We start from the raw sequence: 17,807 nt of genomic DNA on the forward strand, positions 1-17,807 counted from the left end.
AGATAAAACTGTTTTCCTTATGAAAGGAAAACAGATAATATTTAATATATATATGTATTCTAGCCTCGATCTGTACATTCCGTTTTAAATTGTTTGAATTTAATATTTAAGCAAAATTTGTATTAAAATTGTATTAATTTGTATTAAAAATGGCATTTTAAAGCAAAACATGAGTGTTATTTAAGATGTAACCACATTGGAGCTCCAAAGCATATTATGGGGGAAAGGGGAGGAGTGGGCAGAAAATCTTCAAGTAGCTTTATTTTTGTTAACCATTAAGGTATAAAGTTCTAGTGCTCAGTACTTACACTGGCAGTATGGCAGTATTGTACCCTGGTTTTGCTGTCACCAGAGGACCTATAATAGAGGCGTGCTTGTATAGTGTGCTATTTGTATACCTATGGTTTAGAAATGCAGCACATTTCTCTGAATGCTTTATGTGTGTCTGAAATGGGTGTGTAGTAAAAAACAGGTTAATTGAAGCTTGAATGTAATATAATATATGAATGGGTCTGAACAACATATAACTGAAGAAAACCAAACTCCAGCTCTGTGTAATTGAATGTGCAAGGTAATGGTCTTGTTTACAGTTTATCCTTAGAGTTCTTAATGTTGTTAGTTGCGTATTGTATATACAGTGTGTTCTCAGTACAGTTTTGGGGGTTTTTTTATGATTAACTAGAAAAAACAACATGAAATGTTTAAATTGGTCCAAATCCACATTAAGGAGTCTAGCTCAATTAATTCTCAACATTTAAAGACATCTAAAAGAATAGGTTTTTATGTCTGTTACTTATATCTATTGTATTTGCTAATAATAGGCACTTTAGAAGAGAGGCTTCAGATTTATGAAGAAGTTAGTAAAAGACATCCCAGAGCAGTTTCACCTAGAAGATTACCTTTAAACTTTGTTTCAGGTAACAAGTTGCATATCTGTTCTGTAATAGTTTTTTTTCCTATTTTTTCTGAAGTTTTCATCAGGCTGTTTAATATGTAATTAGTACCTACTTGTGCATTTAATAACTACTTGAACATGTAGACAAACCAAATGTACATATTTCTCTTGGATTAGACAAATTTTTTTTATGTTTTAGGAGTTGATAGAAAAATTTTGTACACTCAGATATGATGGTATGAGCTATGTAATATTTGTATTGATAAAACTACAGTACAGAATGATACGAGTTGTGGAAATTCTTGTACATAATTTTTCTGCTTTAAGCAAGTTAATAATCATGAGTTAAAATGTAGGGTATAGTATGCTTTAATTCAAGGTGTGAGATGTATGTATGCATACCCCCTCCTGTATCTTTAATATGCATACTTTTGCTGTAAAAATGTACAACTACTTTCTTGTAGAGCTGTTAGAACTTAATTTGACAATAAAAACTACCTTTGTGCTGCTAATTTTATAAGAAAAGGAACAAAAATACCTGCAGAATTATGTAGCCCAAATTGTTTCATTTTATAGCTAAGTTCTTTGACTTTGCCCTTTCAAAATTTGTTTTGAAATACAGTGCACAAATACCCTCAGTTACGGAAGGAAAATGTGTATATACTTGTTAAAATAGAAATCTGTACTCTTCCAAAATAGAACGAAGGAGACTAAATGAAATGGTAAATACCATAAATATATATAATTAGCATATAGCTGTCTAGCTGCTGAAACTCCAGTTTCGGAAAGTATATAAGTTACATATCAAGTGTCAAGAAATTTGAGATGAACTTCAAATTCGTAACATACCTTCTCATGCCTTTAAATTTATAAGGTTAGTTTTTAGTGTAGCTCATTTCCTGAGCACCACACTTGTTGGTACCTTTAAATGATCCAGAGCACCTCTAGTCCACTCCCCTATTGTTGCTTATGTGTCTGAATGTGCATACACATTTCCTCTGTAAAATCAAAATATTTTAACTGCTTCATAAGAAGTTGCTGCTTGTGTCTTTTATCTTCCTATATACTTCAGTTTCTTTGAAGATACAGGGACAAATTTTAAGGCATTTTAGCTAGATTTGCGAAGCTGGGTGATGAGTAATTGGGGTTTTTTTATGTAATAAAATTGTTATGGTAACACAGCAGACAAGCAAACTTGCGAAATGCTTTTCTATATCTTTATTAATAGTGTGCTTTGCTGTTGACTTAATTTCACTGTGTTTTGCTCTTAGGTTGCCTTACATGCAAGTGCCTGACAGTATTCTTTCGCAGCTTATGTTCATTTAAGTAGAAATATGTATAGTAACGAGAGTTAGTTGCTCGTGCTGTAACAATAGGTAAATAAAAGAAAAATTCATTATTAGATTGATCAAGAAAAATATCTTGGCTACTTTCTGTAGCATTTTATAACAAATAAGAATTTTTCAGAATTAAAACTTGTTTCTGCTAACATATTTGTTAAACCTATCAGGCATGAATGTGTAAAACTGTTTTTGATCCTGTAGAGATTAATCTATTTACTGCATGATTCTCTGTGTTTAGAAGTACAGGAGACAAGAATTTCTTTTGGTTGAAATTTGGTAGTGAGACTGTGAAGGTATAGAAAGGAACATTTTTGCAGAAAAATATTTGCAAGTTTCAAGAGGATAGAATTTCTGGGTAAATGCAGTTACTGTTCCAGTGTGGTCACTGACCAGTTACAGCTGTCACTGTTTGATTCCGAATTAAATTACTCTCAAAAATTAAAATACTCTAAAATCTAGGCTTATATTACAAGGACAAGTCTTTGTCCAGACCTTGATGTGCATTGCATCCTAACCTTCGTTGAGCTGGAACATACCTTTATCGAGAAAGGCTATTACCATCAATTTTACTGATCAAGTGTGTCTGCTTGCAGTTTTAGATTTTTTTATGCTCCTGTGGTCAGGTGTGTTCCTCAGAGACTAAATTGTAACTTGGCTTCTTGTCATAGGTGGGTGCCCAGCTGTGTGCCTTTTTCCTTTAGACTTTGTTTTAAAATTGTTCTGCTTTCTGTAAGTAAATAGATATTTAATGGAAACTGGGATCTTGCTTTCCTAAATTCTAAATAATACTTCCAGCAAGATAAATCAGAAGAATTTGACAGGAGAAACAAATGGATTTTTCTCTTTATAGAGGGGAGTTTCTGTAGTGCGAGACACACATTTTAATTTATCTATAATAAAGCATGTGCTAGTGCAGTTATGGATCCCCATCCACAGGTAGTGGGAGTTTCTATATAGAGCAGTTTGGTTTAGTAGAGCAAGGTGAGAACATGCATTATTTCCATTATTCTCAGTGTTCATCAGCAACACTGCTGGTAACAGTAAGCATAGGACGATTGAGAATTGGTAGAAGTAAATGAAAATGTTGTGTACAAAGCAGTAGTGTCTGCATTTTCTGAATATCTAAAAGCAATCTGTTAATCAAATTTTTAATGTGTTCTTGTTGAAGTTACTTCAACAGCTTTGGCAGCTTTATGGGTGCGTCTTAGTATTATGTGAAGTGTGCTACTTCCTTGTTGAGAAAGTTAGAGAAGTCCACAACAGAGGAGGCATTGAAGTGTGGAAAAAGTTCTTCCCTATACAAAGCAAGCAAAGTCAATAAAAATAATAGGAAACTATTTATTTTATATTTATTTGTATATAATTATGTATTTATGTTTACATATTATATAGTATTTTTATATATTTATTTTTTAAATAAAAAACCCAACCAAATAATAACAACCACTCTCCAGCCACACTTCCCCCCCACAGCTGAAAGCCATTACTTTCATCATAGGAAAAAAGATGAAAACCAGCTGTTTTTCTGGCTGGAGGTCTTCTCTTTGAAGTACTGCTTTTTCTTTTTTAAAGAGTATTTCTCAGAAAGGTAGCACTTACTCGCAAGTACTGTAATTTTTAACTGAAAATATAATTAGTTCAGATTTTTAGCTTTCTGCAGTGTATTTTGATGCAGGTGATTCTGTTAAGGTGCTTGTGTTTCTGAAACAATAATTCTTGTTTTTTGATTCCAGAAACAATCATACTACAAGTCATGTCCTGCTAATAAAAACAGGTCTAGAAGAGATGCAAAGGGTTCATTTCATCCATCCTTCTTCCTCAAATCAGGATATTTTATATCTGCACTACCCCTAACACATATTTGTCTAACTTGCTCATAGAAACCTCCAATGATGGAGCCTTTGCAAGATCTCCATTTTTATTCTTAATATTATAGGGTGTTTTCAGTGTTTGTATAAACAGCTTTTGCTGCATCCTCTGTAGTCAGCACTTAATTTTTCTTTTTAATGGACTGCAGGTTTGAGGACTGTTGCCATATCTGCCAGCAGACTCCTAAACACAAGCAATTTAAGTGTTTTACTCTTGATTTTTTTAATTTTTATTTTTAAATCAGGAGCATATTTGTCTTATTAAATAACAGAAAATATTAAAGCCCTTAATTACAGTTTCTTAGTTCCTCTGTTATCCAGAGTTGCACAGCAGTTAGTGCTTATATTTTTATAACACTTGCAATCACTGACATATAACCAAACACGCTTTTGTTCCTAGGTGAAAAATTTAGAGAACTAACGGATAAGTTCCTGAGGGTTAACTTCAGTAAAGGCTGCCCACCCTTGTTTACCACTTTGAAATCTTTATATTACAATCCAGAAAAGGTAAAATTTAGTATTTATTTGGTTTTAATGAAATCTTCTGTATTGAATTTCTAGTAGACTATTGAAGAGTTTTTATGTAGCTTTTCCTGTAACCTACCAAATAGAGTTGTTGAACATTTTTTTCCCTAATGTTATTTTGTCATATGTGAATGATCACTTGATGTCAAAATGCTTGAAGTCAGATTGGTACAGAGTGCACTGAGGTTCTTGAAAAATCAATGATCATTACCTTTGTGTGCTTTGAGTGCAAGTGTTACAGGATTCTTTCAACTTATGGTTTATGATGTCACCAGAAGTAATGCTTTTAAAATAACAGGTGGCTATTGTTCTCTGTACATTTCTGAATTGCATGAATGCATTAGTATTTACCACAAAAGTTTGTTTCCTGTTTCAGTCTTTAGCTGAAGCTTGACTGTATCATTTTTGTACTTTTAAACTCAGTTTTGGTATAATTGTGTCACATAAGAACTGTTGTTTCAAATGTAAGTCTTCCTTCCAATCTTGACAGTAAGATATACCAAAAATAATTTTTTGAACTGAAGCATGTTAGTAATGTGTGTAGAAAACAGATCAGTCTCTTCAGATATTACCTTTGCTACAAACACTATGGGTATTCTAATCTGTTCATGACTAGGTAAACAGAGGGGTTTGTATCTGGAGAAACTCTAAATATATGATGCAGCTTTCCAACCAGAAGTGAATACTACTTTATTTGGACTAAAATTGTTCTTTTGAAGAGTTTCTTTGCTAGTGTCATAACATGATATTTTCAGTGCATTTCTGTAATCTGTACTTTTTCAATGGTTGATATAATTTTAGTAAATTTTGGTATTGTGTTGTTGCGGTTTAACTTCAACTGGCGACTTAAGTCCCATGCAGCTGCTTGCTCACTCCACCCCTGCCTGATGGGGAGTAGAATCAGAAACACATAAACTTTGTGGGTTGAGATAAGGACACTTTAATGTTGAATCAAAATCAACTGTAATAGTACTAATAATTGTAATGAAAAGGGGAGAGGGAAGAATAAAATTCAAGAGAAACAAGTGATGCAGAGAACAATTGCTCTCCATTAACTGACCAGTGCCCTGCCTATCCCTGAGTAGTGATTGACAGCTTACAGCCAACTCCTCCTATATACTGGCCATGACACTGGATATGGAATGTATGGAATATCCTTTTGGCTACTTCAGGTCATTCATCCTGGCCATGCTCCTTCTTGGCTTCTTGTGCTCCTGCTGCCTCGTAGAGCGTGGGAACCTGAACAGTCCTCACCACAGTATAAGCACACCTTAACAAGCAACAGTTGAAACATCAGTGTGTTATCAGTGTTGTACTCATGCTGAGTTCCAAACACAGCACTGTACTGGCTACTAAGAAGCAAATTAACCCTATCCCAGCTGAAAACAGGACACTTGTATAGTACAGGCTTTTCTACCTTGCTAATTCACACTTACCAATGTAAATGAAATGGAGTTGAAATTTTCTACTTTGTTGTACACTGGGTATCTAGATAGAAGTGCAGTTAATGTTAAGGAAGTTTTACCTCTGCTATTGGACGTGTGAAGAGTCTGGATGTTGAAAGATACATATAAACTCATTTGGCATATGAAAAGATTTTTAGCACTTAATTTTTGACATGATGGGTCAAAAAAGAGGGCTACCATATTTTGGGGCAGACTTACACAGAAAGGTGCCTTTCTGGTAGTTATCTTCATTATATCAAATCAGTGCTGCTCAGAACTGCTAGCTTAATCCTAAATAGTAATTAAAATCAAGAGCTTCACTTTTTCCAAACATGCTTAGGATTTGTTTGTGCTGCTAACTTCCACAAAAGCATTTTTTGTCGTATTTCAAATAATTTCTTTACCAAGGCAGGCTGTCTTTCACATTTCACTTGATTTGGTTTGCATATAGCTGTAGTGTGACAGAAGAATCTTTGAAACTAAAAGAACTTTAGTTTTAGTCCCTGACGGTTAATTTTAGAATTAGAAAAAAATTAGGGGTTGAGGGCAGAAAATTGTGACAAACTGCGTGCTACACCTTTCAGGAAAGTATTCTGTTTTGGTATCTAATTTGTCTAAGTTGGAGTTTGGAACAGCTCTCACATAAATCACATATACAGTTTGACTGTGAAAGAGGATTGTAGTCAGTATTGTGTTATGCCTTCTAGAAAGAAGGAAATTTCTTTGGAAACAAGTGCAGCTTGCTGTAGTTAGCTGCAGTTGGATTTTGAAGTGGCATAGATATGAAGACTTGATAAAAGAGTTGATATTTTAAGCCTAGAAAGTTCCTTCTTACTAGAGCTCCAGGTGGGTCTGTGATCTTTCATGAACAGCAAGGAGAAAAAGGTGGTTGTATAGAAGGCAAATGTTGGTCAGATGCATTTGGGAAAACGTTGTTTATTATCTAATTGCTGTAAGTTGCTACTCAGGCTTTTGGCTGTGCTAGGTAGGTTTCTTCCCAAAGTATCTATTACATGAACACCTCATCTCTATGAAACTAACTTTGAGGAAGCTTTCCCAGCTGGTTCTGGAAAGAATTAATGAATGCCCCACCAAAAATAAAACTGAAATCACTGAGTGCCAACTGGGTGCATGAGATGTTATTTTTTCAGCTCTTGAATTGGAATTTGTTTACATACTTGTGCCAGTATTGGTGTGGTGAAGGGTATGGGTTACAGCTTGCTCTTCATTGCTTCATAAAAGAATAAGCCTTACTTTGGTTAAGTAGGAAAGGTGGTTTTAATCTTCCTTCACAGGAAGAACTAAGTAAGTAGAACTGTTTAAGATCCTTTGGGTGAAGTGTCAGAAGGGTACCATAAGTGGGAAATTTAAAGCTGTTTGTTAATCTTAAGGTTATTGTTGGAAGAAATAGTGCAACAAAGGTCTATGTATGCTCAGAGACTTGTTTTGAGGTAAATCCTTCCTTAATAAATATGTCTCTAATGAGTTAAAATATGCTTCATATTGCATTATACGTCTTTCCTTTAATCCTGGAGCAGAAAAAAAATGTTTGCCTTGTGTTCAGTTTGTGATGTGCAGAGGTTTATATTTGGCTACACAATTGGGTTGAAAAGGAAACTGTTCAAGATTTGGTAGCTGTGAAACTTGGATGCTTGAGAAAGTAAGAGATGGTGTGGTGAAACCTGGGACAATCGGTACTGGATTTTAACACTCCCAGCAATACTCGTGCCTCCTTGGAGGAAATTGCTCACCCACTGATGATCATGTTAAAGCAGACTTCAACCTGATGGGTAGAAAGTGTTAAAAGCTGGTTTTGCTGTAAATTACAGTGCATACTTTTGCAGCAAGACTTGGTTTCAGGCTTTGTGGTCCATCACTGCTTGCACTTCGGTGATCTTACTTAGGTTCTTCTCTGTAGTTTTAGAAGGAAGTTATGCAAGACATGGTTAATCCTTCAAAGCTCTTCAGATGAGGTTGTGATTTCTTCAGGTTCTGTGCTGTTATGCTATTGTGATAAAGTAGCGTGCAAACTGGTTTGCTGTTTCACTGCTTGTTCTTCATCTCCTCCAGCCGAGGTGGCTTGACATAAGTAGTTCAGACTTAAGGGTGAGAAGCCATAAGAAAAGAAGCTAGCAATTGTCTTTTGCCTAGAAACTGTACTGTCATTTTAACTTGATCAATGTATTCTGCTGTGGATAAAATTTTTGATGATAAAAATACCATATACTTAAAAAAATCATGCCAGCTGTTCAGTATCCTGAGTGCAGTTCTATACTCTGCTGAAGCATAAAATTACTCTAATATTAGAATGAGAGGGGCATTGAATTGCAGGATGAACAGTTGAACAAAGGCCATTTGTGTCAATGTCTGCTCATGGTTTTTTTTATTATATTGGTAATTGATTTTGTACAGGTTATGTGCATGAATAAGGAGTAGAAGGCGTTAGGATGTAAAGAGTTCAAGTTATTTCTCAAGTGATAATTGTTACTGTGTTCCCTGTTTGCAGATACCAAAGGCATGCACTAATCACTTCATAACATGATACACTGGTACACAGCCAGATTCTGTGTCTTTCCAACTGAAGACAAGGTCAATTGAAGGGTGATGGAGACTTCCAGACTCAGTCCTACATTATTTTTCAGTGTCTCATTCAAAGGAAGTTTATAATATCATATAGACTGTGTTCAGTGGTACCTCATTGCTGATACTGAGTCACAGAAATCGTTTGATGGAACACAGTCTTGATAGATTTGTATTTAAAAAAAATACTTGAAGTATAATGTTCATCACTACCAGCTTGTTTCAGATGATTCTTGAGGTAACCACTGTGTGTTGTGGAGAAATTAGCTATGTTTTCCTTATATTCATTACATGGCAGCGTGAGGCTTTTAAAATCTGGAAACCCTTGGTCATAATGAAGTGTAAATAAGTCTGGTTACATAAAAGCAAAGCTCACAAATGTAAAAAGCATTGCACCAGATTCTACTCACCCATGAGGTCTGCAGAAAGGAAGTAGCTGATCTGAACAAGAGCTGAGCTTCCTCTACAGGTTACTAGCATTAAGGAACTTGCATTCTGAGCTTGATACTAATTTTTATCACCTAATCTCAAGTTCAGTCACCTTCTCAGATACCAGCCTTTGCCTGTTTGTACAATTCCTCTTGAAACGCATTCTTGGTTCTGGCTATTATTTATGACATCCTGAGGGAACCCTGTGAGTGTTTTAGTGCTCTACAAAACTCTTAAGTTTATTTCATGTTTGTTTGTTTCTCAGACCTTTTACCCCCATGTTAACTTTATTTAGATAATTTCTATCATAAAATGGGAGAATTCTGGGTAAGAGTTACCTGTAAAGGCAAATCACTGTGTGATTGACAACATCATGGTGGTGTTGACACCAAATCTGCTGTTCCAACTTTACTTTTCATGCATTGCGTCTATGGCTTTAATTGGTAGATGTAGCACATGTCTCATCTTCCTGGGAGGAAGACCTGTCCCAAGCAGGAGCTCAAGTTTCTTTTACCTTTTCTACCTGCATCTTCATGTCTTCTAGCACCAAGGTAAACACTGGATATGGTGATATTTATCTTTCTATTTTTTAGGACTCTTTTGCTCCTCTGGTAGCACACTTCTTAAATCAGGAGACTCAATTCAGGCACATGCATATATTCTGTAATTGACTGCATACAGTAGAGGAGCAGTGCATTGTTCAGCTGATGCCTAGTTGGCACATGTAGTGTGTCTTGATGTGTTTATTCTTTTACGTGTCCAGGAGTGGATTCCTGTCCCATATCAAAGAGATGCAGAAGATACCAATGAGGTCAGTGACTTCATTGACAACTGTGCTGTTATGCTAAAAATAAAAGCAAACAAATGAAAATTTAACTCCATGCTTCTTCATGAGACACAATCCAGTAAAATTCAAAGCACCTTCCATGATACTGTTTTTTATCATCTTTTCTAATAAGATTCTCATTTCAAGCTCAACACTTCTGGTAAATCTTCTGGTAGTCTTCTAAAAGTTGCTGATGAAGTATCAAGTTTGGTATATCAAGGCAGCAGAGAATGTACACCACTTTGGTGATTTTTGAGGATATGTGAGTGTCACTTGAGTTGCTTTCTTGAATACATGTATCTTGGTACAGAGGATAGAATGTCTAAACATACTGGATGTGCACATGAAACTTGATTGGGATGCATCTCCAGCTCTTAGCAGAGCTAGGCAATGTAATTGTACTTGTTCTCAGTCTTTGGGAGATCATCATGATGAGTGGAGTTTCCTAAGGTCTGGAGGAGAATGAATGTCTCCTGTTTTCATGTACAAAAGGAAGTATCTTGGGGACCTATGAGCTAGTCAGGTTAATCTCAATCTTTGTGAAGCTAATAAGGCAAATAATCTGGGAAACCATTACCAAACACACAAAAGACAGTAGGTAGGATGGATTTATGAAGGGGAATTCATGCCTGATTAACTTAATAGCCTTCCTCTAACAAAATGACTATCTCAGCATACAAGGGGACAGCAGCTGATCCCTGTGAACTAGCAAGGCTTTTGAGACTACCTGTGATAACCCAGACAACATGTTGAGGTACACCTTAGTAGACAGTAATTTTTACTAAAAACTGACTGAATTACCAGGCTCAGTGTTGTCATCTGCTGCATAAACTCCAGCTGGTGTCCCCAAGTAGGTAACACTGGGGCCAGTAGTGGGGAACATCTTTATTAGTTACTTAGTTCAGCCTGGAGAAGAGAAGAGAAGGCTTGGATGGGATCTTACGTATGTAACTAAATGAAGGCAAGAATGAAAAAAGACAGGCAGATGCTTCTCATTGGTGCCCAGAGACAAGGTATTATATGCACAAATTAAAATACAAGAGAATATTTGAGCAAAAGAAAAGACACTTTCATCACAGAGGTTGTCAAACTCGAGAACAGGTTTTTGAGAGGTAGTAAAGTTGCCTTCTTGGAGATGGTCAAAATGTAACTGGACGTGGCCAGGAGTATTCTGCTTCAGCTGTCTCTGTTCTGTAACAAGGTGTTGGACTAGGCAGTCTGTAGAGATCTCTTCAAACCTGCATGATTCTTAATCTTCTTACTGTGTTTCACCTTCGGGTCCAGGACCAGCTTGTAGCCATTTGCTTGCCAGCAGGCAAGCTTGTCTGAACTGCTACTGCAGTGCCGGGGCAATTGCATTTTATTTAAGTCTGGAAGCATTGAGACACTACAGCAAACGGTGCAGAAAGGCACAGTAAAGACTGGCATGCTGATATACGTGAATGCTTATGTACAGAAGCCCTGAGATCCCTAATCTAGATAGTGTAATTTGGAGTCTCCAGTTGTGATTTTTTTATATCCACTTGCCAGCAGAGCCCCTAATCACTTCCTAGAATTTCTTGCTTCAGGCTATTCACAAAGGGAAAAACTTGTCACAGAATCTGCCTTTTAGAAATGGATTGACTTCAAAACACAGCTGGGTAACTGCAGACCCATATTAGGTTTATGTTAAATGTGAGTAAATGCATGGTTCACCACAGGTTCCATGAAGTATGTGAAACTGATGCTTCAGGGCAGGCACTTGCCAAACAACTTGTTGTTTTTTAAAGACTGCAGTGGGGTTAGGCTGAGGATGTGATCTGCAGATCACATATGATTATTTCTGTACAGTCCTTCATCAGTCTTGATTTTGGAGCTCTGAGTGGCACATATGGCATCTGTCTTTATTGCTGCAAAATTTTCACAGTGCAAATTCTAATAGAAAGTGTTGTGCATTTGGTATTTTGTCAGTGATCATCTGCTTGTAGTCTCAATTAAACAAAAAGAGCTGTGTAAAGAATACTTCCAGCTTAGAAATCAGCAATCATTTGGCCAGGCTGTTGATGTAGATGCTCACTGAAGATGAGTTTGCCCCATCTAGATGGTGAAGGAAAAGTGGAGGACAGAATACTGATAAAAGTCTAGTAAAGTCATAATTGCATCCAGGTTAATTTCTTAGGTCAGATAGCTCATGTTCACTTGAGTAGGTTTCTGCTGATGGAGTCTGTTTTAGCAGACCTGCTGGTGTTGATAGCATTATGCAGCAGGGACTATTGCTGTGACACTGGTGGGGTCAATGTGCTGTTGTCCCTACCCTTGATGTGCTGTGTAAGTGCACAGCTGTTGGGAGGTGATCAGTGGCATGGTTGTCTAAGGCTTGACAGATGTTGTATTCGAGGTTATAAATGAGGTGTTGTGCTTTGGAGATCAGGATTTCAATTTTTAGCAACTGCTACCTATATCTGCTGTTCCCAGTACCTGGTGCCTTACTGTGGTCTACAGTGACAGCTACAATGGCATAGGTTGAAAGAGAAAATGGCCTTTAACCCAAAAATAGCTTGCTTTATGGGAGTTGATAACATAAGTCCCATGAGCTGTCATCCTTATTTTGGAGTTTTAATATATAGAAATTCTGCACCAGAGAAGTTCTTGCTTTTTCTATACTGTGTGTTTTGAAGGGGGGAGAATAAAAGACACGGAATTTATAGGACTCCAGCAGATTGTGTTCTTAGGGAACTGATTTATGAGTCTCTCATGCAATTCAGAATGGATTATCTAAGAGCTTTGACTTGTGGACAGAATACTTCACATTCCCAATTGTCCATTCCACCCTGTCTGTCCACCCTGCTGTTTTTGCTGAAAGAACAGTGCACGTATTTGAGTACCAGTGTACTGAGTCTGTACAGCTTTAAATTTGTACTCAATTTTTTTCTTTGTATGTTGTGCTATTAAGCTAAAAGTGGAGCCACTCAACTAAGCGTTTCTGCAACGCCAAACTTGAAAAGATGGATGGATTAAACACAGGGGAAAAAAAAAGACAACCACTTGCTGTCCTAATTTGCAAAGTCCACAGACATGATTAAAAAAAAAATAATCACATGCTTGTGTGTAGTGGGGCCAATTATAATTTTTGAATTGTTTTGAAGAATTGTAGTTATTTCTGAAAAAATGAGTTTCTTAAGAACATTTAAGACATGTAGTTCTCATATTGCCATTGGAAATTTATTCACTTGATACTGATCTTGCCATAAAATACTAAGGTTTTTGCATCATCAGTTTTTAAAGGTACTTGGAGGCAACATGTAGTTTAAAGTGAATTTCTGGTCTTTGTGACTTTTAGCCAAAAACTAAGTAGTAAGAATTGTAGGTGGCTAATTACAGTGAACTAACTCTAAGCAGCAGAGATACATGGGAGGATAGCAGGGAGGAAATAATAAAAAACTTTATCCAACATAAAGCAACTTATGTGGTTGTGTTTTGGGGGTTTTATTAACAAGATAACCTGCTTTCCTCTACAACTTTTAATGTTACTTAAAACACAGCTTTGAAAAATACAAATATAGTAGATGTTTTTTACTTATAGTTGATATTTCTGTTGTGGTATAAATAATTTAATTTTCATCATTTGTGGAGACTTTTTGGAATAATCACTTAAACTACTACTGTGTGAATGAAAGATTTTGACATGTAACTCTGTATATGGGGATTTTTATATGCTGAGAAACATGGAGCGTTTACAAGGAAAGTGTCTGAATACAATATAGTCTGAGTGTAAATTTAAGTACTGTGATATGGATGTCTTAGTCAAAGAGATTTACTATCTAGCTGCTGGGCTTTTCTTTTATACTACAAGTGGTTTCATGGCTTTTATACACTGCTCACTGCTCTAGTATCTGAAGTTTGTTACTATTAAAATGTTGGTATCAGCAAGGTATAGCCATTTTCCTTCAGTTTCCTTGAATTATATGAAATCTTTAATTTAAAAACCCTACTGTATAACATAGAGGATTATTAAATCCTTTTATCAGTCGTTTTTTTAGCTTCTGATTAGCAGGAGTACTTGAATATTTAAATGACATTTATCCTACTGCTATCTTTCTGCTGGTATAATTCTTATGTTAGGAATAAGCTGTAGGCTTTGTATGTTTGGGAAGCAAAAACAAGTATTTAGGAGTGTTACTTTAGTATTATGACTTTTGTTGTTTATGCAGAGTTACTGCCCAGAGTGAATGTAACTGGCTCTTGGCAGGATGGAAGCTGATAATGGAAGCTCTTGGCTGCTGGAAGCTAATAACCTGAAGTATAAGCAATAAATGAGATGAAGTAATTTTCACATTCTATAAGCTACAGTCCAGATGTGTTAGAAGTATCTGTGAACAGCCTCATTTGTTACTCTTCCTCACAAGAGATGGATCTTGGCGTTTCCTCCCCAGAAAATTCTCTTTGTACTTGATCAATGCTCAGAAAACCTCTTTGGTTCCCCATGCGTGCTGGTCTCTGTATCCATGAGATAAAATTCCAAAGAGTGAAGATCTTCAATTAGTCAACATCAAGGTTTACGTCGATTGTGTTGCAGGTGCATTGGTTGATTCCATTGAAGCTCGACATTAGTGCACATGTGCCCTTTTTCTGAGTATCTAAAATCATGGAGACTGTGAGGAAATACTGGATGAGAGAAAATGTCTGGCTGGAAGAAACATCAGAAACAACAGTCTCAAAAAAAGGTGTAAGACTGTCTACACAGGAAGGTAGGCTGTCTTCAGTGAAGATCTTTCTTTAACCTTTCTGGAAAGAAGGCATATTTCTTCCTTAATGTGGAAAGCTAAAGCAATATAAAGCAAGTTGCCACTGTTGGTTGATTGGTTATTTTGGGGTGTTTTTTTTTTTTCTTTAGTTAGCTGTTCTGTGCAGATTATTGGTGAGTTACATAAGGAAGTAGAAAACATTAGTTCTGTTAGGAAACTCTGCATTTGAAGAAGAAATAATTCTATAAGATTAACCAAGGACAGCCCTTTGTTCTTGCTGGCTCCATCATTTCAAATGTCAGGAGGTAACATCTTTGAGTTAAAATTCCTGGAGGGGTGATCTGGTAAGTGGACTTACCCAGGACCTGGCTGACAACTGGTGCATTCATAGTGAAAGATAGCATTTGTATTGTGCAATTGGATCACCAGGAGGAATAAGGAAATATTTTAAAATAAATAGAGGAAGGAGCAAGCTTGGAAATGTCATTGTAGGTACAGCAAGGATATGATGCTTCCACTCTGCAGTGAGAATGGGGAGTGTAAAACATGCTGATGTCTGACGGTTTAGGTCTGTGCAGTAGCATGTAAGCCAGGAGCTGACAGCTGTAGCAGCTGATTCATGAGCTACTTTATCAAGAGAGCTTTTTTAGTTTGGGTGATCTATATTGGGATTAACTACTCCAGATAACCCATTTGGAGGCCCGCAAGAAATGCTCTAGATATCTCTGCTTCTAGTTGCTCCTACTGATGTTTTGCTCATGTGAAATGATTTGCTTTCTTTAGTGCAGTCCCCAAACTTGTCCAAAAGCTTTCAGAAAACCAGTTTCTCATTAAATTAGTTGTGAGATGATCACAGTGTTGGTTTGCTCTGAATGTGTGTTTGTATTGTACTACAGCTGCTGTAGACTTTCCAATAGATTATGCTTGTACATAGTATTGTTTGTAAAGGCAGGTTGTTACAGCAGAGCAAGCATACAGAACAGCTGTTACAAGCTACTTTTTGAATGACAAATGCTATTTAGACTTAGATAAATGGAGGAAGTTTTTTCTTAAGTTTAGTATTTCAGATAGCCTGTATATTCATTTGTGCTGTTGACACTAGAAAAAGTATCACTTATTTCAAGATCAGCTGTTAGCAGTGCTAGCAGCAATGGACACAAGTGGTTTTAAACTATGGTAGTGTAAAATTACTGCTTTGTGGTTAGCCTGTCATAACAAGATGGTAGTTTTGTGGCAGAATTCCTGAGAGTAAATGCCTACTTAACCACCACACACTGAGAAATGCTAAAGTTGGTGACTAACCATGATACCATAAAATGTGTGTTCTACTGCAGTTGACAGATTTTTCTTTGCCTATGTAACATGAGCATATGCACACATTCAAAAATGGTTTTCTTAGGGAAGCAGAAGGGAGTATTGATGGCTCATTTGAATAAATTTAAAAATAGAGATGTACCTACATGTGAATTGCTGTTAGTTTTAAGGCAACTCTTTCACTGTTACACTAAATAGTAAAGCTACATCCTTGTTATCTGTATATGTCAAAATAAACAAGAAATTTAAGTGACTTGTGTTAAGTAAAAGGCTGCTTGTACCGTTTTCCTGGTTTTATTTTCATGGTGTGAAAGTTGTAAAATATTTTTTGATGGTGTTTTTTTTTTATTATTGCATTCAGATGTTAGCCTAAGATGTAAGCAATGGAAGTTGTTTGTATGAGGCTGACTAGGCTTTCATAATTGGAGTAATTTATTTTCTGTAGGCTTGCTCATACCACACTGGGTATGGGAAAGCTGTGTCTGCTATATAAAAAGTTGAGGAGAAACTTTTCAAGTGAGACAAAGGAAGCAGTTGCAAGTAAGTTAGTATGTAGCTGCTGTGACTGAAAATGGAAATATTCAGTCATTTTCATACCCTACACCTTTTACTTTTTACACTGATAAATCTGAATGTTAGCATCTTATGTTAGAAAGGAGGTAGATGGGACATTTTTTAAATAATAGAGAAATGTTACTGTAAAAAAAAAAATCAACCAGTCAGAGCCTTGCTGCAGAGGTTTTTTTTTCTTCTCTAAACTGTCTAGGCTTATAGATGCTATGGTCTTGGGTATTAATTTACACAGAATTATAATGAGTTGTAGGAAATGCAACTTTTTAGGTGGCTGCCCATAAACACCTTCCTGTATGGATTACATTGGGAGAGCATGAACTCAGACCTTTTGTACAGTGCAAGTGTGCCAGCTGGCTCGTGTGTTTGACATATTTTGTTCTTTGGATAAAAAGTATATCTCAATTCATGCCAGTGACCTCTTGGCTATAGATGAAGATGCTCCTTGTCTTCATTAGGCTTTTGTAAAACACTTTAGAAAAGTGTAGCTGCCCTTTCCTCTTGCCCTTCTCCCTCCCCCCTCCATGTAGTTAATTGACTTTGAGCTTTTTTTTCTTTTTGAATCTATTGACAGCTTCTTTATTTGCAACTTCCTTCCCTTTTCCATGCAGAAAGGTATGGTCAAAATGCACTGGACTGAAATATCATTAACCATGTGATGGGACTGTGCTAGATAATCAGAAGCATGCCTCTGCTGCCATTCTTAAGTATTTTGCAAGACTGAAAATTCACAGCTAAGCATCAGCATTTGTAGGGATGGGAATTTCAGATTGCAGATTCGCCATATGGGCTGAGCTTACCCGGGTCTGAACCTGGCATCCTCTATCACAGTGTTTCTAGAGACCCTTCTCAAGAAGGGAGTATAAGTTCTTTGGCGGCCCATACGTCTAGCTCATCCATCATAAGCAATCAAGCAACCCTTTTCAGGGAGGCTATGAAAGTGTCTTGTTGAGCAATGGGAGACATTCTTGTTTGTGCTGTCATTGTGTCAGAGCTTTTTCTAGTGATAAGCTGTTTCTGGGGAAGGTTCTGTTTAGAATGATGCGGACACCGTAGAATCAAAAGGAAAACATGGTACCAGCTTTTATAGTGGGAGTCTGCATTGTTTCATAGGTTCAGCTTTCAGCTCTGTTGTGTTGGCTGGGTTTGTGTGTGTGTGAATGATTACCACTGTCTCAGAAATGGGCTGATATTGGACACAGCTCAAGAAAGGCTTAATTTGATGTTAGCTGTGTGCCACACACCAGCTGCAAACCCTGTTCAAACTGATGTCATTAACGGCCTTCTC

General features: G+C 36.6%; 1 protein-coding gene across 2 annotated transcripts in view; it reads left to right on the forward strand.

The window, feature by feature from the left end:
* The window catches only part of NAA16 (N-alpha-acetyltransferase 16, NatA auxiliary subunit), a 62,970-nt gene that overhangs the window by 25,591 nt on the left and 19,572 nt on the right, over positions 1-17,807 (forward strand). Inside the window, exons 8-10 of one of the 2 annotated variants that reach the window (XR_009277142.1) lie at positions 822-917; positions 4,507-4,613; positions 14,467-14,638. Coding sequence is in view for 1 of the 2 variants with exons in the window: in XM_058834484.1 (XP_058690467.1) it covers positions 822-917; positions 4,507-4,613 (203 nt within the window). In the remaining variant the exon portion in view is untranslated. The remainder of the gene's footprint in view (positions 1-821; positions 918-4,506; positions 4,614-14,466; positions 14,639-17,807) is intronic. The other variant, XM_058834484.1, reaches the window with a different exon arrangement.

This window comes from Poecile atricapillus, chromosome 1, assembly GCF_030490865.1.
Source record: "Poecile atricapillus isolate bPoeAtr1 chromosome 1, bPoeAtr1.hap1, whole genome shotgun sequence".
NCBI lineage: Eukaryota > Metazoa > Chordata > Aves > Passeriformes > Paridae > Poecile > Poecile atricapillus.